The following is a 24,046-nucleotide window of genomic DNA, read 5'->3' as shown; positions in this document are numbered from 1 at the left end:
ATTCCTAAAAACAGGAAACAACAGAACAAACATGAAGTAGTTCCAAAACAAAATAGGGAATTCAATATGAAACAAAGATTAACATACAGTCAGCTTTGCTGATGAACTTAAATGCAGCTGCAAATGTCACCAACCATCCCGTTCTGATGGACAAACCCTACAACTAAGTCAGTGTGGACATTGAATTTTCCACTGAAATCCAAAGTTTAATCTGCGCGGAGCACATCACTCACTTTCTGGCCTGACTTTCCCGAGCATCAAATAGGGCAATATAACCATGGAAGCCATAAACAGCGTAAACTGCATAATTACATAATAATTAGGTAGTCTCCGCAAGTGAAATTTCCAACAGCCACAAATTTACACAAATTGAAAAGGGAGCATGTAGATGTACCACAAGAGGCAAGGTCAAGAAACTCCAAATTGGCCACAAAGCAAAGCAGAAACTGCAATATATAACGAGTTCAGGAAAAATGAAGAGCACTAGTCTCAAGAATGGACTGAAGTTAATATAAAACCAAAAAATAAAAATCATGGCCTTATATATAGTTCCTCTTACAAGCAAAAGGAGATGAGCCCGAGCAATGCTAACAATGGCAGGGCAGATGTAGTGAAATTTTCCCACTTCTCGCTCCACATTTGAACACCCCATGCTAACAGAGTAGTATACAGGAAGAAGAGAACATTCAAACAAAGAACCAACACCCCAAGGTATAATGGTATTCTGCACGGGGAATACAACAGCAGTAAACATAAGAAGCAGAAAGAATCACCTCAGTTCATAGTTTATAAACACTGAATTCAGCAATGTACATACTACATATGTGTGTGCATATACACATTATATGCATATAAAAAACTTTATATGTCTATGCTTACATAGCTGATCTAAAACAATCATATATGTCTATGTTTTGCAAGAATAGACATAAATACACAAACATACTCGTATAACACATAAAGTACCAATAAAGTAATTAAAAGAACAATAATCAGAGAGATGAGATGGATGTTTAAGATTGAATAGAATTGTTCACCTTCTAATCCGATTATCATGGCACAGTAAGTAAATAAAATTGGAGTGTCCATCACCGAAATATATGATAAAAACTGCAGAAGCAATCCACAAAACATTCTCTACAACCTCAACCCAAGTATTAGGCCTTGGACATGGTAATGGCTGAGAGGGTGGTCTTGAACATGCATCATCTTCAAGGTCTTCTTCGTCACTCGAGGAATGTCCTTGACTGTGCCTCTGCCTCATTAATCCACCACCCCCAACTGCTGTTCCATCCGACATATTCACAATTGATCAATAACAAATAATCAATCAATGAATCCCTCAATCCACTATCAAAAATTCATTTCTCCTAACAAAAAGTACTAATCAGTAATTAATGTTCTCACTCTGTTACTCCTAAACCTGAAATTTTTCCACAAAACAATCAAACAATGTCCTAAATGCACATTCTTCATCCAACCACTATAACCTATAAATCATCATCTCCGCATCACCTCAACCCAATATGTGTACCCAATCAAAAAGGAAGGATCATACTGAAATGAACAGGTTATTTCCTTCTACAAAAACCACATCAAATAAAACCCACATCAAATACCGATTTTCAAAATATACCCATAACATGCAATGCTTAATCACAAATAATCAAAGATCAAAACAATTAATCAATATGTCTATACAAAGACAGTTTCTTCAATTCTTCAAATCCACGAACCCATTCAAATTCTCTACAACACTCAATTTGCCTTCAATTTTAGTTTATTTTAAATGGAATTTCATTTCAAATTCAAATTCCAATAAGATTTTGGTTCCAAACAAAAGCCTAAAGAGTGGCTAATTTCGCTCACTTTATTAATTATCTAAACCATGAAAATAGGAAAAAAGACTCACATTTATTTAATATACTATGTAACCATATACATCCCTTCTTTCTAGCTCCATCTTCCTCTCCAATGAAGTCTAAAATCGTACCTTCAGTTGCGGACTCCCTCATGGGCATACATGTGTGTCAGTGTATATGTATATATATTGTTGGTCTTATCGTCCATTATAAACCAATATACCTGTAAAAATCAAATACAGAAAAAACAATCCAAATAAATAATGAAGAAAGTGACAAAAAATTTGGTGGGTTTTGCTATGTGAGACGCAAGTAACTAACGGTATTGATCCGATCGACATAGCGTTCTTGATGATAAAGCAAAATTCATATTGTCATATATATACACGTGCATATTTATATATATATATCAACGCAAATTGGTGGTAAAATAAACATGGTAGAGAAAAAAAAGGCTCGACTATCGCCCTTTTCAGTGCTGCTTAATGGCTTGAGTGGCAGCTCGTGGAGAAATACTCGTACATTTTCCTGGGTTTTTCCCGAGAGAGTGACACAAAATCTACACTTACTACATTTTGCAATTTGAAAAGACCGATTTATCCGCACATAGTAGTCAGACTGGAGTCACTGGAGTGACATGATGAGAATTAACCTTAACAATTACGTGGGTAAAATTGTAAAGTTGCATTTAATTTCCAATGAAGTGGCCCAATACTAAACCAAGCCTGGGCCTTGCCCGATATATCTGACCACTACCAGGTCTCATAGAATTTGAAGCTTTGAGCCCGATATGAAGATCTAATTGGGCTTGTAAATACATTCCAATTTCACCAAATCAACTCAGAAAAAAATATATGTGGGTCTCTTGGATATTATATGTTCTATTTGATTCAGTTTTTTAAGAACATTTTTTTTTTTTTATTTCCTGATAAATGTAAAATTTGAAAATGTAAAAAAAAAAAAAAAAAAAAATCTGCTTTATTGATAGTCTTTTGAAAACTATTTTGTGAAAATTTGGTTTAAAATGGATAATTATTTTTTATAATTATTTAAAACTAAATTTTCTATTACTTGAATTCCTTAAAATTGTTATTAAAAAAAACGGACAAAGTAATGAAAACCCCCCGACTTGTAATCTTTTCCATTAAATCCACCTTGTCTATTTTTTTACCAAAAAAACCCCCTCGATTTGTAGTCTTTTTCCAATAACCCCCATTGTTTAATTTTTTACCAAAGAACCCCCCTCAACTATTTGAAGGGGGGTAAAAGAGTTAATATTTGGACTAAAATGCCCTTTTATTTAAATTTTAATACTCCAGAACTTCAAAAATTCATATCTCACAAACCGTACATTTAAAAATTGTAAATGATATATGCACGAAGAGCTTATAAAATAAGGATTCCAGAAATATAAAATTTGTAAAACAAACCTTCATAACCAGAGAGAAATAGGCAATCTAAAAATATACTCTACCAATCTTATTTTATTTTTACTAAAATACTCGATATATTTGCAAAAAAAATTTCAGAATTATTCACTTACATATGGAGGCAAATATATAAAAAAATTTAGCCCCAACAGAGATCGATTTCATGAGATATTATATTTTGCATCAAAGTATTTTCATTCTTTTATAGACTCACCATTTAAAAAAAAAAATTAAAAATGAATATTCGGTTTCTATTGGGGCTAATTTTGTTATATGTTATGCTCCATAAGAAAATAAATAATTCTGAAAATTTTCTTACAAATAACACGAGTATTTTGTAAAAAAAAATAAAATAAAATTGTTGTAGTAGATTTTTAGATTGTCTATTTTTCTTTAGCTATGAAATTTTTGTAATGACCCGAACCTGTGGGTCCAAACCGTTAACCGGGTCCTTACCCGAAACCGAGGACACCTAAGTCAATCTACATCATGCCTAAGGTCAATACTTTATTATTATGTCTTAAATATGTACCAAGAAGGCTTTAAACGACTTTCCAAGGCCTGTGGTTAATTGTACTAAAGAAGGAAACAAAAAGCTACTAGCAGCCACAGTTCGGTCAACCGGAATGGAGAACTGGTCGGCTGAAATAACTCCCCCTGAACCAGTCGACTGAAATGAGGTTTCGGTCGGCCGAAGTACAAAGTCTCGAGGTTGTGAGATGATTCGGTCGACCGAAGTACACATTTTGGTTGACCGAAATGGCTTTGCGAGCTGGTTCCTGCTACTGGACTTGCTAAAAATGTAAAAATGAAGAGAGGCTTTAGGTAAGAACTTTGAAACTGATTCTAAAACTTGCTCTAACAATTGAAAAGTGACTTTTTACATTGCATAGATAAAAACATCAATATTTTATTACAATACAACATCTTTAATCCCATTCATCCAAGAAATATATATAGTCTTTACAATTAGCTCAAAATACATCAGAATAGAGCCAATTACTCATAGTTATATTACAATTTGAGACTTTACAAAATATACATCAAAATACAATGTAGTACAAGGAAGATCCTTTCCAACTCAGCCCATGCTCGTGAAAGATCAACACTTACCAACTCAACTCCGTGACCTGAAAAATGTTAAATGAAGGGATGAGCTAAAAGCTCAGTAGGTGGTGCCTAAGACACACCTCTTGTGACCCCGTGAATCTAAACAGAGTATAAAAATAAGGAAAACGGGATCATGCCATACCAAGGAATAGACTTAACAACAAAATCAACAACAACGAGTCCAAGTTGTAAAACAAGCCATGCCAACATTTACCATCATACATTTAAATTGAAGCTTAACCACTCAGCATACTTTACAAGAAATTCCACAAAAATACACTTTCATTCAACAATAGTCTAGCATGTCAAACATATAATTTATGAAACAATTTCACGTAAACATGCTTCCCACATCAAATCTACTGGCCACTTACACATTCATCATCCACACATATAATATCACATAGATATTCACATCATTAACAACAATATAATAATTTTTCAAGGATTAATCACAATTAAGCATGTTATGCACTCAATGTAGAGAAAACTCACAAAAATCACAGAGTATTTGTGGATTAGGACATCTTACCTCAAAGTGATGAAAAATCCCCAATGTCCAAGCCCAAAACCCTAAAATTCGAAAATCCTATGGGTAGCCAAACAAGCAATTGCTCCTATCAATGCGTAGATCTCGCCAAACTCTCCGTTTTGTCGCAAACAGTACCAAAAATCTCCAAATGGTTGGAGATTAATCCAACTTTGAAGTTTTAAAGGAAAAGGAAAAAGAAAAAAGTGAAGAAGAGAGAAAGAGAGAGAGAGAGAGAGAGAGAGAGAGAGAGAAATAGCCGGGAGAAGAGAAAAATGAGGCCAAAATGGCCTTATGCTCACTAAAGGAGTAAGTGGTGGGTCCCACCACTTTAAAATATCTTTTCTTTTTTCCTTTTAACTTTATTTTTCCACCACAAACATATGACTACAATAACCACATAAACACATTAAATAAAAATAAATGAAATGCAAATGGACCCAACCAAAACCCCCGTACGCGACAATTTCGGTAGCGGGTCCCACTCGAGACCGTTCGGCCCGAAAATAAAAAAATATCGAAATGACAACCGAAACATTTTCAAGAGTCCTGAACTCAATGGAATGCCCCAATCAACTCTCAGACACACCCTGCACACCCACGGTGTATAGCACGCAAAACGAAAAAAGACGAAAATACTCTTAGAAAATTAGAAAACTCCAGAAAATGGAAAATGGGAAAATCGGTAACATTACAGTTTTGTTAAACAAATCTTATATTTTTGGAATTCTTGTTTTATAAGTTTTCTGTGCATATATTATTTGTAATATTTGGATGTACGGTTTGTGATATATGAATTTTTGAAATTTGTGATAATTAAGATTTAAATAAAAGGGTATTTTGGTCAAAATATCAATTATTTTATCCCCTTAGATAGTTGACGGGGGTTCCTTGGTAAAAAATTAAAAAGGGGAATTTATTGAAAAGGGTTACAAGTCGATGGGGTTCCTTGGTAAAAAATTAGATGAAGGGGGTTTACAGAAAAAAGTTATAAGTCAAGAGGGGTTTTCTGTACTTTGCCCTTAAAAAAAACTAAAGCAAAAAAGTTCTACTATGATTTTCAACGTCATGGACCATGTAAGAGAGGCTTTCATCCTTCCAAGCCCAGTCCAGGCCAAAATCTGAGTCCACATAATATCATTGTAGTTGAAATGCTGGCCCACCTTGGACTAGCACTTGAAGCCTGCTATGTATTATTGAAAGTTGACGCTTTGTCTCAATAGTTGAGCTTGAGTCCTAGTCAAATCCAACACTGACCAACTTGAAAAGTTCAATCTACAATTGAGTTTAGAAGTTTTAGGAGTGTTCAACAGTAAACAAAAATCCATTTAATAAATGGTTAAGTACAAAAAAAATCCTTTGTCATATAAAAATTGTGTAAAAAATACTCCTACTAGAAATAAAAAAAAAAAAAATTCATATAACTTCTTGTATTCAGGTAAGGATGTATTGTGGGCTCAGTGGGGGCTTCCGCTCCTACTGAAATTTTTGTTATTGCATTTTATACTCTTAAATTTCTATTTTTTTTTTCATTTATATGCATATAATTTTAAAATTGTCCCCCACTGAAATTATGAAAAAACCCTTCTACATAAATTTGCCCCCTCATATGAATTTTTAGATCCGTCCCTGCTTGTATTATTCATCTTTTAAGCAATTTGGCCCCTATTGAATGGATTCGATGAAAAAGAGCCGTTGGTGACGTCATTTTTTTTAAAAAAAAAGAATCAGAAGTGCCATTTTGTGTGACAAGAATGCCCCTATTAATTTTGTATATGTTTGAACACTAAATGAGTTTGTTTGGATGTGTTTCAAGACTTGTTCAAGAAAAACTTTGTGTGTCGTCATAGTCTATCTCTCTCTCTCTCTCTCTCTCTCTATATATATATATATAGATATATATTATCTCTCTAAAATATCTCGCCACCGCCCATAATCTCTCTAAATTTTTTTTATCTCTAAAATATTTTTTTTGTGGCCGTTGATATTATCTCTCTCTAATTTTTTTTTCTCTCTAAATTTTTTTTGTCCCTGCCAATATTATCTCCGCTCTAAATGATAGATGCACTATATTTTCTTGTAAATGAATGAACCTCCATAATTATATATAATAATAATAATAATAATAATAATTAAATGAATTTGCTTTGACACAAATTGTTATCAAATTAACTTAGGATTTCTATTAAAATTAAAATTTTGATCTAGTAATTACTCTTCCGTCAGACACAAACTTAAGCAATACATTTTTTTTTTAAAATTGTTTATTTTATTTTATTAATGTTGATATTTTTATCATATTCTGTTTTTTATAATAAACAAGCACAAGGCTTAAACATTACGTGAGCCAAACTTTTTGAGTTTGCCATGAACTTTTTTTTTTAATTTTTTTTCTGTAGTCGGTTTACAATTAACTTTTCAAGAACAATTTCTCAAAAATCATTAATAAGTGGGATAAAATGCAGTTAAAAAATTATTATTGATAAGTGAGATTGACGCGTGATGTAGATCTATAAAATTTTCATTTTTAGCAACTATAGATTTATATATAGATATATTCTTGAATGTATTGAAAGGACAATGGTTGAATTTGGTAAAAGGTAACTAGACACTCACATTCCAATTTACGGGGAATTTTGATGTTTTGTCTTTTGCCTTTTTTTTTTTTTTTTTTTTTTTTTTTTCTTGCTACTAATGATAAACTAAGGTTAATTTAGTAATTTTACTACCAAAATTATGATTTGTCCTTATTTGCACAAATTAAAAACAGTAAGGAAAATTTTCAAACAATAGGGAGGTAAGTGCACATTTTGCATATTATAAGGGTGTTTTTTTTTTTTTTTTTTTTTTTTTTTTTTTTTTTTTTTGTATTTAACCCTTTAATAAAAGCATATTACTCTATTATTTTGTATAATGGAAAACTTTGAATTTTTAGGTGAGAATAAGAGTTTGAGTAAAGGTTAATTACAATAATTAAAAATTGGTGTCTTGAAAATAAAATTATAAGAAAATTAAGTCAAACTATACATTATTATTTAATTTCCAAACACAATATTTTAATTGTGCATGTAAATAGTATACATAGCGGATCATTTAAATGATGTTCTTATAAATTTATCTTGCACCAAATTTGCATGAACCTAGAAGGTCAATGCGTGTTTTTGCAAAATAATGTGTGTGTATTTATACATATGAAATGAACCACTGCGTTTAAGAGGACAAAGCAATTACGAGACATATATATAATATTATGACTTGTATTCTTAATTTTCTCCACTGGTCAAGCTGTGATTTTGTTTGAGTACACTCCATCGAGTTTTCGATAAGCTTGACAGCGTGATTTTAATTAAAAAAATTCTGAATAAAAAAGAGGGCAATGTTGATGTTGGATTAAGATACTATATATTTATAATAATTAAGTCTTGAGTCCGTTTGACACCATAATTATATGAATGACGACAGTAGTACCTTATGATTGAAATTTATTTATTATAAACTACTTATGCGTTGAAATCGTGAATAATATGATTTGTGTGGCCGGAGTGACGACTCTGAAGCAGACTTCTCTGATATATGAAGTACTAATTAACACTCACTCTCTCTCTTTCTCTCTCTCTCTCACACACACAAACACACACACACACACATACATATGCATATATTAATTTATGTATATAGTTTACAGTATATGCTATGGGCCTATGGCTATCTTGTCTTTTAACACATTAATAGGCTGAAGGTTAGCAACTTAGCAATTAACTGCTATGCCAGTTTTGTCCATTATGAGATAGGGATGATAGATTCTAGTCATCTAATCATTTTAATTATATCTAAAAAAATATATATCTTTTTAAATTTAAATATACATATTATCAATTTGAATGAATTTTGAAAATTTAAAGAACAACTATGAAAGAAAATATTTATTTTGCTTTCACTTTTCAAGTGTCACAACTAATCTAAAAGAAAAAGACGAAGAAGGGCCATATAGTAAGCTGGGACACTACCAATCTTGCAATGGACAGTGTCATGACTCATGCATGGTGAAATTTAATTAACCAATAAGTTAATAACCAAGTAAATTTTCAATGATCAAATTATGAACAATTTTCAAGAAACCGTAATTGTTAAATTTTTTTGTTTCAATTCCCACATACAAGAAATGTATGCGAAAAAAAAAAGGAAAAAAAGGCACCAAAGCATATTATAATGATGTACTTGAAAAAATAAATATTGTAAGAATGGACATCGATAAAAACTAAAAACCGGAGATAAGCTTGAAAAAAAAAATGTGTTATGGAAGACCTTCCAGATGGAATCAAGGAAACAATAAGGTGAGAAGAAAATGATGATATATAAATTAAATAGCTTAACCTTTTTAAATTCTGATGGTCCTTCTGATTTAGATAAAGTTCTCTGTTTAATTACTTTCTCTATTCCATTTTAAATGTCAATTTCGGGATTCATGACTCACAATATACTACCTCCGTTCTTTTTTCTTGTATCCTATTCCTACCCTCTTTCTTACTACCACTTTCGGAATTCATGACTCACAATATACTATCACTTTTAATTTCAGATTCATTTCTTGCACCCATACAGTAATATTTTCTACGTACGTACTGTCATATTCTGATTTTCTGCATAAACTATACATATATATATATATATATATATGATGAGTTTTTAAACAAAATGACGCTTTCAAATTAAGAAAGACTTCCTATCTAACACGCTTATAAAAATCCAATTTTTAGGTTAAGTATTTGCCATGTGCGTATACTGTACTGTGTTGATGGGAATGAGTACTTGACATATACTGTGTATATGTCAGCATCTTTGTTAACATGCATGTTGCCAATTTTTAATTAGAATAAAATCAATAAGAAACCAAACCCTGGTAACCTAGTTGCTATCTTAAGCAATACCACCAAATCAACTCTATATTTGGCAACTTCATCATCAACTTCTTTCCTACTTTGCCTTACTAAAAAGAAAAAAAAACTAAAAAAAAATAATAATAATTAAAGAAAAAACCTTGATCAGCTTCTTTAAGATAGGAATGAGCATAGTTTCTTTTTTCTAGATGTTTCTCTATTTCTGTCATCTTTCCTTTTATCGTTGTCATACTTCTTATTTCTTTGGTTTAATTCATGCCTCAGATTGCATATACAAGTTTTGTGTTTGTTTTCTGGATTTTTTTATTATTATTTTTTTCTTTCCTATTTTGTGTGCATGGGTTTGTTTAAAAATATCATGAATGTTTCTGGGTTGACTTTTTTTTTATTCCCTTTTTTAATATTTTTCATATGTACCAAACAGTACTTCAATTATGATTCGAATTCTCCAAGGAAAAGGGCATTGACAATAACAAAACTGAAAGATAGTAATGAAAAGCAGCTGTAAGAATTCAATTTCGACTCAAACTCTCAAATGGACAAATTTCAAGTAGTGAATGTTCATATATAGAAGCATATAGATATATACCTAATACATCAATATTTCTACTGGTCGATCTAGTTAATTTTGTCATCCATCAGGATATATAAAAAGCCACCAGCCATGACTTTAATCGATCATTTGAAGTAAAAGTGTATTTGTATTTGTTTCATTGTAATGGACCACCACCATGCATGCGCGCATGGTTAGTAAGTCCAAAAGTGTTTTTGTCATGTCGCCCTTCATAAGTTGCCATGTCTTGAAGAATTAATTTGCATGCGATCGATTTATACCTAATTCAACTTACCCATTGTATTAAGCAAAAACACACCGCCTCAACAATAATGAGATTAGAAATTAATCACCTAAATAAATCCATTAAATAAGAATATTGTATATACACATATATATGATCGATCCACCTAATTACAATTCACGAGGAAACTTGTACCAGTCCACAACTTTCCTAACAAAATAAAAAGGCAATTTAATTTAGGTTAAAATAGAAGACTTGAATCACTAATTAATGAAGAAGACCTGAGTCTTAATTTATAGTACTGAGGTCACATCAGAACACCTATATTGAAGGTGGTAGATGATCCGCAACTTCGATCACTGAATAATTTTAGTGAACCTAAAGAGTTGAATACATCCAAATATTGTTAGATCATTTGATAAGCAAATTGGGTTTTTGATTTTCTTAAGGAGACGTTCGTTATTAACAATCAATCAAGCTTAAGGAGGATACTGATTAGGTGAGATTTCTAGTTAATAATTATGTGGGTGTTTTAGGCTGCCAAATTAATCTTAGCTCAAGTCCTGATCAAGAACAAGCCCCTTATGCCTCTCTAAAATTATCATTTTATCTTGCAATACATTTACCTCTTTTATTTTTTATTTAAAAAAAAAATAGAATTATTGTAAATTTATAAAATTTTCTGTATTTCCTAAAAAAAAAATTCTTGGTTTGCTATTCAAACTCAGAAAAGTGTTTTAAAATTATCTGGCTGTTCTCATTTAACCCCAAAAAAAAAAACCATTTTGAGTACTCTATATTTAGAAATGAGGGAATGAGTCTCCTTGAATTAAAAAGACTTGTGGAAAAGTAGCGAAAAAATAGTTAGGGTCGCGGTTTGAGATTGTATTTGGTCCAAAGAGTTTAATTAGATAAGCATAGACAAATTTAGACAATTTGTTGCGTGGATGCCCAAAATAAAATACACAGATGGTCGACTGACGTGGTAAGCTTGACCAGAACAAATCATCAACGTGGTATCTAGTTGTAAAACACATCACCATGTTTGAAAACTTAAGAGTAACCCGCACAATATATTATTACACAGTCAATTGTCTCTTAAAAGCTTGTCTATATATATACCTTAGCTGTTCCACTTCGACACAGCCATCAATACTTCTGTGACTCTCTCTCTCGCTACCAATTTTGTTTATATATATTTGCAACTTCGTTTTTCAATTTGATTATCCCTCTAAGCCCTCACTTAATATCCTTCAAGAGTACTCAACTTTGAGTCTTCTTGGTTTCTTGGAATTAAGTTTGGTTATCAAGAAAATGAAGGAAACCGTGGGAAATCCTCTGCACTTGAAGTCGGTCAATCATATCTCGATTTGCTGTCGATCGGTTGAGAAATCTCTTGATTTCTACGTCAATGTTCTTGGCTTTGACCCTATCAAGAGGCCTGGTTCTTTTGATTTTGATGGAGCTTGGTACGTACTACATTCAGTAATCTTAATTCATTATAAAGATATCTCATTAAAATGAAATAATCTACTTTTTTTTTTATAATTGAATTGTCTTCTTGATTTATATTTCGTTTTCCATTGATCTTAATTTGCTTTTCTGATTAAGTGCTTTATATATATATATATATATATATATATATATATATATATGCAGGTTATTCAATTATGGTGTCGGCATACATCTTATACAACCCGAATGCCCTGAAAATATGCCCAAGATTACCCAGATCAATCCCAAGGACAACCACATCTCTTTCCAAGTTTGTCTCTTTCTCTCTCTGTATAGTCTATATATATATACACACACACACACAAATAAGTGTAAATAGACAAACAATTACGTATACATGAGTTATTTGACAATTATATATAAGTTGAAAGAAATTTATGGATGAGATTAGTATACACAAACACATATGTTAGTGTTTGTGAAATGACAATATTGACCTTGGTGGCATGGCAATATATGGCAGTGTGAGAGCATGGGAACAGTGGAGAAGAAGCTGAAGGAGATGGAGATAGAGTACGTGAGGGGTAGGGTGGAGGAAGGCGGGATCATGGTGGATCAGATATTCTTCCATGATCCAGATGGCTTCATGATTGAAATCTGCAACTGCGATGTCTTGCCGGTGGTACCACTAGGAGGAGGAGACCCCATCCGAGCATGCTCACTCGTCACTTGTACCATGCAGCAGCAGCAACAGAACATCAAACAAACAGCCGTATAGATCCATCCATGATGAAGATCAGAGGGCATACACTTTACTGATTGCATGCATGAAGAAGAATGTATACCAATTAATGGCGGCTCAGTACTTATTAATTTCTATCTATATATATATATATATATGTATTCATTGTTTCATTTGTTATGATTCTTATGCTTCAAGAGCTGAATGAGATTAAATAAAGAGAGGGCAATTTAATTAATACACGCGTACTCACTATTACTTATGAATTTCTACTTCCTTTTATCTTCTTTACAACTATAGTATTCGTCTGTGTATCGATCCCAATCATGCATACAAACATATACATGTGATATATATATTGTTGGACTAAGTTTTTTCATTAAATGTGGTGTGGTCTATATTCTCACACTTTTCTAACCACTTACACTGACACAATATTATTGGAAAGTTAAATGTGGTGTGGTCTATATTCTCACACTTTTCTAACCACTTACACTGACACAATATTATTGGAAAGTTATAACTACGTGGTTTTTGGGAAGTTACGGTGGTTTAATAATAACTGTCATTTTGAATCAAAATATAAAAGAGGGCTTGTATGATGGATTACTTACTTCTTGATTTTTTTTTTTTACAGAATCCTATAGAGGTCCCATGTCTAACAAGTACAATCTGTGTTGTCTCCATCAAGTACACGCATCAATACTTGTATAGGCGTGAACGTTATTAGGATTTCTCACTTTATTTGCAGGCATTAATCAATATGATTTCATGGCTGGAAGTAATGCGATCTCTTTGGACTTGATGGTTTCTTCCATTTGGTATCAGAGCGATACCTTTTGGCTATGTTGTTGTTCTTTTTTCTGGCCTGTAATATTTGTTTAGTGGCTATGTCGCCGTTGTCTTTTTGGCCGGTAATATTTCCTTTGTGTTCTATTTGTTCTGTACTATTTTTAGTGGTTGTGTTTATGTCTGTAATATTTTTTCGATACTGTTTAATCGGTTAGTTACGTTGGCCGGAATGAAGTGGTAGAATACTACACCCATACAGATTGCGATGAATAAAGTGTTTAGACCCGAACAGTTTAACGACTACTTTAAATATGGGAGAATCTCATTGTAAATTTATACAGTGGATACAACGTTTTCTTTTTTATGGTAAAAGTGATTAAGACCCGAATGGTTTCACGACTGCTTTAAAAAAGGATGAATCTCATCATAAGACCATAAAAGTTATTTTATAATGAATTTTTATTTTTGCAGATTACTCTGAAGTTGTATAGTTTTGGAAATTTCTATACAAATGAAGAATACTTCAGAGTTATACAGTTACTGCATATTAAAAATTTTATGTCTAGTATATTCTCATACATGCAGTTTATTAAAGTATGAGTATTACTATTATTTTAATATGTATTTTTAACCAGAGAGTAGCCACAACATCTTTGGTTGTTGGTTTTGTGACATATTAAAAAAAAAAAAAAGTTAGTTTTAATATATGATATATATATCACATAAAGATTATGCATTAAAATGTTATAATTCATTCATAAAAAGTGTTTTATTCTGACCTATAGGGAAATAATCATTGTTTATGAATGAATGTGGATAAAAATGATTTTGGAATTAAACTGACAATGAATACAAATGCCCACAGGACTGTATCATTATTAGTTTAATATCATTAAAGTATATTTTATTCCATTATGGTTATATTTTTAAAAAACATTATTGTATTAAAACCTTTACCCACAGGAAGGTTATAATGACACATTATTTTGATATGAAATTTTTTAACGCGGGTTAAGAATTTCAATAAAGTTTATTATATAGTAAAGTAATGTTTGACATGTTTTCTTTTTGCAGTAATTTCATCTGGTTCTGTCAATATTGGTTCATCTCATATCCCATTTTTAACTGGTGATAATTATTCGGATTGGAAGGAAAAAATCCTTCTAACATTGGGGCGCATGGACATTGATTTGGCACTTCGTGTGGATGAACCACCCATCCCCATGGAATCAAGTACGCCAAGTGAAAAGGCTTCTTATGAGAGATGGCAGCGATCAAATCGCTTAAGTATGTGTCTCATTAAAAGTCATGTTGGGAAAAACATAAGGAGTTCAATTCTTGAATGTACTAAGGCAAAAGAATACATAGTAGTAATTGAACAACAGTTTGTAAGTTCCGATAAAGCATTGGCTAGCACCCTAATGACCAAATTATCATCAATGAAGCATATGGATAATAAAGGGGTCTGTGAACATATTATGGAAATGAGAGATATAACTGCCCAAATGAACTCATTGGAGTTTACTTTTTCAGAGACATTCCTTGTCCAATTTATACTCAACTCCCTTCTTGCTGAATATGAGCCATTCAAGATTTCTTATAACACACATAAGGAAAAATGGTCAGTTAATGAATTGCTTACCATATGTGTTCAAGAGGAGGGGAGATTGAATCAGGAGAAGCTATAAAGTGCTTACTTAGCGACACAGGGAAAGGGACATATCAAAAAGGGTGTGTAATTTAAGAAGAAGGGGAATACGTCAACTAGTAAAGTTGACAATAAGGGTACCATCAAGTGCTTCTTCTACAAAAAGAAAGGGTATATAAAAAAGAAATGCCCTAAGTATAAGGCTTGGTTGCTTAAAAAAGGTAATCTCTTTTCATTTAATGATGCTTGGTGGATTGATTCTGGTTCTACAATTCATATTGCCAATACTATGCAGGGTTCAATCAACCTAAGGAGATCGATGAAAAGTGAACGTTTTATCTATTTGGGAAATAAGATGAGTTCACATGTGGAGGCGATTGGAACCTCCAGACTCACCTTACCATCTGGCTCTACATTAGAACTTGAAAGAACTTTTTATATTCCAACTTTTTCTAAAAATTTGATTTCTATTTCAAAACTTGTTGGATTTGGTTTTAGTTTTAATTTCTTTAATACTTCTTTAAGTATTGTAAAAGATTCTGTTGTTATTGGTAATGGTATTTTGGTTAATGGTTTATATAAATTAGATTTAAACCCTGATATTGATCATAACTACTTAACCTTGCATGGAAATATTGGTATCAAGCGTAAGGCTAAAATAGAGAAATCTTCTTCATTATGGCACATGAGATTAGGACATATCTCCTTACAAAGAATTAAAAGATTAGTAAATGATGGAGTACTTGATACTTTTGATTTTTCTGATTTTGGTATTTGTGTGTACTGCATAAAGGGTAAGCAAACTAACAAAACCAATAAGGGTGCCAGAAGGAGTTTTCAAGTTTTAGAGATTATACACACTGATATATATGGACCTTTTCAAATTTCATGTTTCAATGGTCAAAAATATTTTGTCACCTTTATTGACGATTGCACACGTTTTATGTATCTTTACCTTCTAAATGATAAAAGTGAAGCACTTGATGCTTTTAAATCATATAAGGTGGAGGTAGAGAAACAAAGGGAAAAACAAATCAAGATAGTGCGATCGGATAGAGGAGGAGAATATTATGGTAGATATACAGAACAAGGACAAAGACCAGGTCCATTTGCAAAATTCCTTATGGAGAATGACATTATAGCGCAATATTTGATGCCAGGCACACCAGAACAAAATGGTGTGGCAGAAAGAAGGAATCGAACGCTAATGGACATGGTAAGAAGTATGATTAGTAATTATTCTCTCCCTTTATCTCTATGGAGTGAGGCCTTAAAAACCGCTATGTATATCTTAAACAGGGTTCCAACCAAATCGGTTCCAAAAACCCCATTTGAGTTATGGAATGGTTGTAAACCAAGTTTAGGACACTTACATATATAGGGTTGTCCAGTTGAGGTTAGGGTGTACAATCCTATAGAGAAAAAGTTGGACTTAAAGACAATAAGTGCGTTTTTTATTGGCTATGCGAAAAAGTCCAAGGGGTTCAAGTTTTATTGTCCTTCGCATAAACCTATTATTGTTGAGGCGAGAAATGTTAGGTTTCTTGATGATGTTGACATTAGTGGGAGTGAAAAACCTTTAGCTGTACTTCAAGACATTTCTCAAGATCTTATTATGGAAGAACAGGTAAATCAAGAAGTTCCTACCTACGAGGATCCTATTATCAATGAACCTGTTCTAAATGAACAAATAGAGTTGAAGAAGGTCCTAAAGAGTAAGAAAACTTGCAATCCCCACTGATTATGTTGTATATCTATAAGAAATTGACCATGATATTGGAATTGATAAAGACCCAATTACGTTTTCATAAGCTATGAGTGGAGAAAATTCAAGGTTATGGTGTGATGCCATGTTAGAGGAACTAGACTCTATGGCTAAAAATCAAGTATGGGATTTGATTCAATTGCAAGAAGGGGCTAATGCAGTTGGCTGTAAATGGGTTTATAAGACTAAAAAAGACCCAAAAGGTAAGATTGAACGATATAAGGCTAGACTTGTAGCCAAAGGGTATATCCAAAGGGAAGGCATTGATTACCATGATACATTTTCTCCCATTTCTACAAAGTATTCCTTTCGTATTATCATGGCCTTGGTAGCTTATTTGATTTAGAATTATATCAAATGGATGTGAAAACGACATTTCTTAATGGAGACTTGAATGAGGAGGTATACATGAAATAACCTGAAGGTTTTCATTCAGATAAAGAAAACAAATTAGTTTGCAAACTCAAGAAATCTATATATGGGTTGAAACAAGCCTCACGTCAGTGGTATTACAAATTTCATGATGTTATCTCTTCTTTTGGGTTTAAAGAGAACATCATTGATCAATGTATATACCTTAAGGTTAGTGGGAGTAAGTTCATTCTTTTGATCCTATATGTGGATGACATTTTGCTTTCCAGTAGTGACTTAGGGTTGCTACATGAAGTTAAAGAGTTTCTCTTTAGAAATTTTGATGTGAAAGATATGGGTGAAACATCCTATGTCATTGGCATAGAAATTTATAGGGACAGATCACAAGGATTGATTGGATTATCCCAAAAGGCCTATATCAATAAAGTTTTAGAGAGATTTTGAATGTTGGGTTGTGCTTCAAGTGTTGCTCCTGTTGTCAAGGTTGACAAATTCAATCTAAATCAGTGCCCAAGAAATAATTTGGAAAGGGAAGAGATGGAAGTCATTCCTTATGCATTTGTAGTAGGATGTCTAATGTATGTGCAAGTATACACTAGACCAGACATTACATTTGCAGTAGGAATGTTAGGCATATACCAAAGTAATCCAGGTCATTGGCGAGCTGTAAAGAAAGTGATGCAATATCTACAAGGGACAAAGGATTACATGCCGACATACAAAAGATCAAATCTTTTGGAAGTGGTTGGATATTCTGATTTTGATTTTGGAGGATGCATTGACTCTAGAAAGTCAACATCAGGATATGTATTCCTCTTTGTAGGAGGAGTTATCTCGTGAAAAAACTTAAAACATAAATCAATCACTACCTCTATTATGGAGGCGGAGTACGTAGCATGTCATGAGGCTACAGGACATGCCTTACAGTTACGGAATTTTATCATAGATCTTAAAGTTGTGGATTCCATCTCTAGGCCATTGAGAATCTACTGTGATAATTCCGCTGCGGTTTGTTTTTGTAACAACAATGCAAGTGGGAGTTCAAATAGGTGGATTGACATAAAGTTCCTTGTTGTTAAAGAAAAAGTTCAGAATCATCAAGTGTTAGTAGATTACATAGGAACAAGGTCAATGGTCGCAGATCCTATGACAAAGGGTTTGCCACCCAAATTGTATAAGGAACATGTAGGACATATGGGACTTATTGACATGTCTTGTATTTGATTTACTGAGACGCTTTAAAGTTTGCAATTGCATTTATGTTCTGATGATTCTTAGTTTTTTGTGTGTCATTTTTAAGGAAGTATACATAAAGTTTATAAATGACAAATTATCCTTTTGGATAATAAAGTAGGACCTTAGAATGGGCTTATGGGAGCTTATTCATACAGATAGTTCATTGGGACAATAAAGTTGACTTCCTTAAATAGTTTTTGAAATCACTACAAGAAATGTGGGCTTTTACGACATAGTATTTACGGAGCTTCTTTATTTTGCCTCGTGATTACTACTATTTACGGAGATTTAAAAAGAATCCTCGTAATTGTTACATCTTTTCACGAGGATTTAGTAGAATCTTTGTAGAATTTTTTTTTTTACGGTGTATTAAAGAGGTCATGAATATTTAGATATATTTACGGCATATTTGTACACTTTTAATGGGATAAATGTTGCTCGTTGATAAATATTACATTTAAGGCCTTTTTTTTTTCCCCCGTAAATAAGCAATAGAACTTAAATTACTAAAATTACTTTTAAAATATATACAAAAAAGAATAAAAAAACGAACTTAAGTTCTTTTACGGTGTATTATAGACGCCGTGAATAGATCTCACATTTAAGGCGTATTTTTTGCCCCGTAGATAAGCAATACTATTTTTAGCCTTCCCCTCGCGGGAAACTTAGCACCAGATAAATGATTTTTTTAATTAAAAAACATTATTAAACATAATTAAGTTCTTTTACGGTGTAGTAAAGACGCCATGAATAAATTTCACATTTAAGGCTCCTTTTTTGTCCCGTAGATAAGCAATATTTTCCAAATAAAATTTTCCCCGCTGGCGGGAAACTTAGCGCCAAATAGCAAAATAATTGAATTTTTTTAATAGAAAAGATAATTAAAAATTTGACAAAAACGACGTAGTTTTTTTTCAATACCTTATATATCATGTCTAAGCCCTTTCTCTCTCTGCTCTCCTTCTCTTACGTTGAAGCTAGCCCTAACTTTCTCTCTGTGCTCTCTCTTTTTAGACGAAAAAGATGTAGATGATGTTGTAGATTCCCTATTCGAGTTATCTCTCTGGTTCGCCTCTCTATTCGAGTTCCCTATCTGGTTTAGACACGACAAATAACCATTTGGAGCCACAATTTCTTCGAATTTCAAATGGCTATACACATCAAGGTTCGTCAATCTCTTTCTGTATATGTATCTATTAGTTTTGATTTTTTGATTAAGAGTGTTTTATATAATCAAAAAATGAAGCGATTCGGCGAAGAAGCCTTGTAGTGTTATGTATTTTGTTCCGTTGTGTGCGTGTGTGTGGATATTACAAATGATCTCTTTTAAAGTATGATTTTCTTTTCAACCTTCAACCTTCTAAAGTATGATTTTCTTTTCGTTTGGGCCATGAAATGATCTCTTTTCCATCACTTTGAGCTTTGAAAGAGTCATGGAGTTGAAAATTGATATATATATATATATATATATATATATATATATATATATGTATGTATGTATTATATGTTGTTGTCACCAAGAGCATTGCATGACTCTATCATATAGGTCACGCAACTCCGCTTGGCCCCCCCCCCTTTTTTTTGGTACCTTTCTTACAAATTTTAGTCTTTATTAGACTACTAATTCTTTTATACCATTTTATGCTATATATATATTTATTACTTACCAGTGTTGTAGTAGTTCAATCTGGCAGATAAACACACCGATGCTTCTGCTCCAGGTACATTTACATATACATATACATATATATACATATATGTGTATACTGTGCTGGTTCATTCACTACTTTTCTTCATTTTTAAGTGAAAAAACTATATATTTCTCTAAAATCAAGACTCTATGTTTCACCTTTTGCATTCATTGTACCTTAAATCACTGGCAGAGAGAATTTCATCTAGACCTCGACGGATGAAATTTCATCTATCTCTTCTTGAGTTATTACATGTATTTGGTATGTTATGTGAATTAGACCGAAGGTTCTGTACAGGTCGTTTCAATGGCGTCTGAATTCTTTGCTGTAGTAGGTCGACAGAGATTTTCAACACATTTGTTCTTGGTCTTGACCGATAAAATTAATGTATTGAAACACAAATTAACTACGTTTAAAGTCTCTACGGTAGAGGATCCAAATTAATTTCAATGTGGTTATGGAATTTTTGTTAGGGGAAAAACTGAACAAAGGGAAGAACCGAAAGAGCACTCAAGTTTCTGTTTTTTTATTTTTTATTTTTTTTAAAGTAGCAAGTGAGCTTAAAATGGTGGGCCTTATACCTAAAATTGTAATACCCCTAGTTTTCAAAAGGGATAAAATGGGGAATTTAAATTTAATTTATGTGCATTTTGTTTTATTAATGGGAATTTGACTTATGTGTGTAGTTGCGTAATTGTTTAATTGTGGTTTTATGTAAATTATTTATTTATTTGTTTTGCATGATTTGTGGATTTATAATTATGTATTTGGTTGATATTATTTATTTTTTTTAAAAATTATTATTTGCGTGACTTTATGTGTTTGTTTTAATGGTATTTATTTAAATTCTATTTATAGTTGTGCTTATTGATTTAGTATAATTAAGTTTAGGGTTTACTTTATAATTAGGTTAGTCGACTGTTACTGAGTCGTGGAATTAGGATTAGGGTTTAGAAGGGACCTATATATATATAAGCCAGTATGGTCTCCTAGGGTTCAAAACAAACCCTATTCACGTAATATTAATCTGTGAGAAAAACAGAGGCTCTGGGATGTAAAGAGAGATACACAGTGAGGGTCTTGAGAGATTTATTAAAGAGTTGCTTCTGGATGAAACCATGAAGCAGTAGAGGAAGGGAACGGTGATCAGAGGAGGAAATACAGTCTTGGAAATTCTGCAATTTAGAAACGGCGAAAGGTTTCAAACTGAAACCTAGAGGGAAGTTTCATTCTCTCCTTCCTGTAAACTTGTGTTCTGTGCATTCTTTATAGTCTCCAGGGACTAATTAAAATTTTAAAAATTAATAGTTGACGCATAATGTATCAGACTGTAATCTGTTTATGATTTAGAACACTAAAATTTGGTTCTTGCATAAAACTGTGTTGAGTATGGTTTTAAACTTCTATAAATTTAATTTTTAAGGGAATCCAAGGAAATTCTAGGATGGTTTGGACTATAATGTAACACTGAAAACTTTAAAATGAATTGTTGATACATGTTTCAGACTTTAAACTGTTCGTCTGCTTAGTTAAACTGAATTTGGTTTTTCTTGCATAAACTATTGTGTGTAGTTTAAGTTCTTTGTCAATCGGTTCACACTGGAATAGGAGGAGTCTCTAGGGGTTTAAGAACTTTAATTGACCTAATAATCTTAATAAGTTTTGGATCATTGGACTTCGCCGGAAACACAGAAGGTAACCGGACGAAACAGAGAAGAAGTTGGAACAGAGGAGAAGGCTCAAAGGAGGAGAGAGTCGGCTCCAGAAGGTGGGAGCCGGCTCCCCCCTTCATAGAGCCGGCTCCAAGGGGTTAGGGAGCCGGCTCTAAGGTAAAAAGAGCCTGCTCTTGATGTTTAGAGCAGGCTCTTTTGGTTGGGTCTTGTTTGGGTGCGTTCTGGAATTTATTTGGGCACTTTTGGCCATGTTTGGGATTTTAAATAGTTTCAGGGACTGGAATGAAAATTCTAAAAGTAATTTCAAGGGATGTTAAACCATCTAAGTGTATAATTTGGTCCATAAGGCAAATGGAATAAACAGTGTAAAATAAGCAACTTTGTACACTGCTAACGGATCGGAAGAACTAAGTTGCTAAATCTTGTTTTAAAAATTTAACGGATGGTAGCATAGACTTTAAACATGATATTAGGCTATATTAGAGTCACATTTAATAAATTAATGTCTTTGTACTCAGGAAGTTAACCGTAGGAAAGTATTCAACGGTGCAGGCGGTTAACGGATAGAAGGAGCGTAATTGCCTAATGTAATTTTAGCAATTTAACGAAATATGTAAATATTTATAAACCTTGTTATGGTTGCATACTAGGATCATTTATATATCATGTTTGATCTATGCATACCTCGGATGGTAATTGTTGAAATACTAAATTCTTTTCTACAATACATGGATTTGAGCTTGGGTTTTAATTGCTGAATATTACGCACTACCCTGAAATTATTGGATTTTGGTTTGGACTTAAATTGCTGAACTAATACTTAAGTTCTGTCGATTTAATTGGATGTTGGCCTGGAATTAATTGCAGAATTAATCATATATTTTCTGTCGAATTATCTAGATGGATGCTGGACTTTAACTTGATGAACTATTAAACTTTATATTGTTAATTACATAGATGGATTCTGAAATTTTAGTTGATGACTTGTTTAAAATCTGTGTTTATCAACTTTATGGATTATGTGGACTTTATTTAATGTACTGCTCATAATGTTGCATTATTTACGGAATCATTTGCATGGTATGCACCGGTATGGGACGGTGGCATACGGAGGGACGGATTAGATCAAAACGCTAATCCCTACCCATTCGTACATAAGGAATGGATTAACTAAAACAGTTAAATCCTACATGGATGCATGTCCTGTCAACTAAGATAGTTGAACGACGTAACGGATGTTTGCTTTATTTCTCTGTATTAGGAAGGAATTTATATATATACTTATGGTACCGTGATACGAGCTTGAGTCTTCTGATCATGGTTAGGGTGCGTATATCGCAAAGGTTGAGTTGCTAGATATAGCTGATGTTCACTGGTAGCTCTAGGTACTTGGCCGCTGAAAAATGTGTTTTATATGTCACCTTCTACCCAGGCTGAACTATTTTATAGGCTAATGAGCATCCTATAGTGTGTGTGTGTATATATATATATATAAATATATATATGGACTATAGTAGATATTGCCGAGCTATCTAGGATGTATCTGCGTATCGGGTTTATGTACGGATTGTAGTAGGATGGAACTTGCATGTGGGCATGACCTACTCTTATTTTTCAAGTGTTCGTCAGTACCAGGCTTAAAGTTTGATCGTGTTGATACAGATATAGACACTCACTTTTCCGACTACATAGGATCTTCTTTTTTACTTTAGTTTTGGATTTTAATTTTGTAAACGTTTTACCGGTTGGAATTATTAGGGGTCCACTAGATGGATTCCCGAGTTATACAGATTTGAAGGTTTTAAATGATATTAAATTTATTATTTAAAGTTTGAGAATTTTTATTTTAGTTTTCTTTCAGCGTATTATTAATTTATTCTTAATTCAGTTTTTATTCCTACTTGTTTACATATCGATTGTTTGGTATCCCTTGGATCTGTGCTCGGACTTGATCACCCGTGACTCTAGAATCGAGGGGTATCACAAAAATAGTCGAACAAGTATACCCACAGCTTCCCATTTTTAGGTGTTATCAAATCCACAATT

General features: G+C 32.7%; 2 protein-coding genes across 3 annotated transcripts; one reads left to right on the top strand and one right to left on the bottom strand.

The window, feature by feature from the left end:
- LOC132279948 (uncharacterized) lies at window positions 1–2,351 on the bottom strand. 2 transcript variants are annotated; one of them, XM_059782023.1, is made up of 5 exons: window positions 1,913–2,351; window positions 1,038–1,281; window positions 560–724; window positions 395–446; window positions 1–300 (listed from the first exon to the last, which is right to left on the bottom strand). In XM_059782023.1, exons 1-5 carry the CDS (start codon window positions 2,019–2,021, stop codon window positions 226–228), a joined length of 645 nt encoding a protein of 214 aa, XP_059638006.1. In that variant the 5' UTR covers window positions 2,022–2,351; the 3' UTR covers window positions 1–225. The 2 variants fall into 2 exon arrangements, with proteins under 2 accessions (XP_059638006.1, XP_059638007.1); XM_059782024.1 differs by lacking the exon at window positions 1,913–2,351 and having other exon boundaries at window positions 1,038–1,647.
- A 9,436-nt stretch (window positions 2,352–11,787) lies between these two features.
- On the top strand, window positions 11,788–13,061 carry LOC132279947 (glyoxylase I 4-like). The gene is made up of 3 exons (XM_059782022.1): window positions 11,788–12,095; window positions 12,286–12,391; window positions 12,605–13,061. The coding sequence occupies exons 1-3, from the start codon at window positions 11,941–11,943 to the stop codon at window positions 12,857–12,859; spliced, it is 516 nt and encodes a 171-aa protein (XP_059638005.1). The 5' UTR covers window positions 11,788–11,940; the 3' UTR covers window positions 12,860–13,061.
- The last annotated feature ends 10,985 nt before the right edge of the window (window positions 13,062–24,046 follow it).

This window comes from Cornus florida, unplaced genomic scaffold, assembly GCF_030987335.1.
Source record: "Cornus florida cultivar Cherokee Brave unplaced genomic scaffold, ASM3098733v1 CherokeeBrave_3.0.0_Hap2_Chr10, whole genome shotgun sequence".
Lineage (NCBI taxonomy): Eukaryota > Viridiplantae > Streptophyta > Magnoliopsida > Cornales > Cornaceae > Cornus > Cornus florida.
The sequence above is the reverse complement of the archived record's forward strand: the minus strand, read 5'-3'. Positions and strand labels throughout refer to the sequence as shown.

Excerpts from the sequence above, each read along its gene's own strand:
- LOC132279948 (XM_059782023.1), bottom strand. The coding sequence starts at position 2,021 with ATGCCCATGAGGGAGTCCGCAACTGAAGGTACGATTTTAGACTTCATT. Across the intron at positions 725-1,037 it reads CATGATAATCGGATTAGAAG|AATACCATTATACCTTGGGG; the intron begins GTGAACAATTCT and ends TTCCCCGTGCAG. Across the intron at positions 447-559 it reads GGGCTCATCTCCTTTTGCTT|TTTCTGCTTTGCTTTGTGGC; the intron begins GTAAGAGGAACT and ends TATATATTGCAG.
- LOC132279947 (XM_059782022.1), top strand. The coding sequence starts at position 11,941 with ATGAAGGAAACCGTGGGAAATCCTCTGCACTTGAAGTCGGTCAATCAT. Across the intron at positions 12,096-12,285 it reads TTTGATTTTGATGGAGCTTG|GTTATTCAATTATGGTGTCG; the intron begins GTACGTACTACA and ends ATATATATGCAG. Across the intron at positions 12,392-12,604 it reads ACAACCACATCTCTTTCCAA|TGTGAGAGCATGGGAACAGT; the intron begins GTTTGTCTCTTT and ends AATATATGGCAG.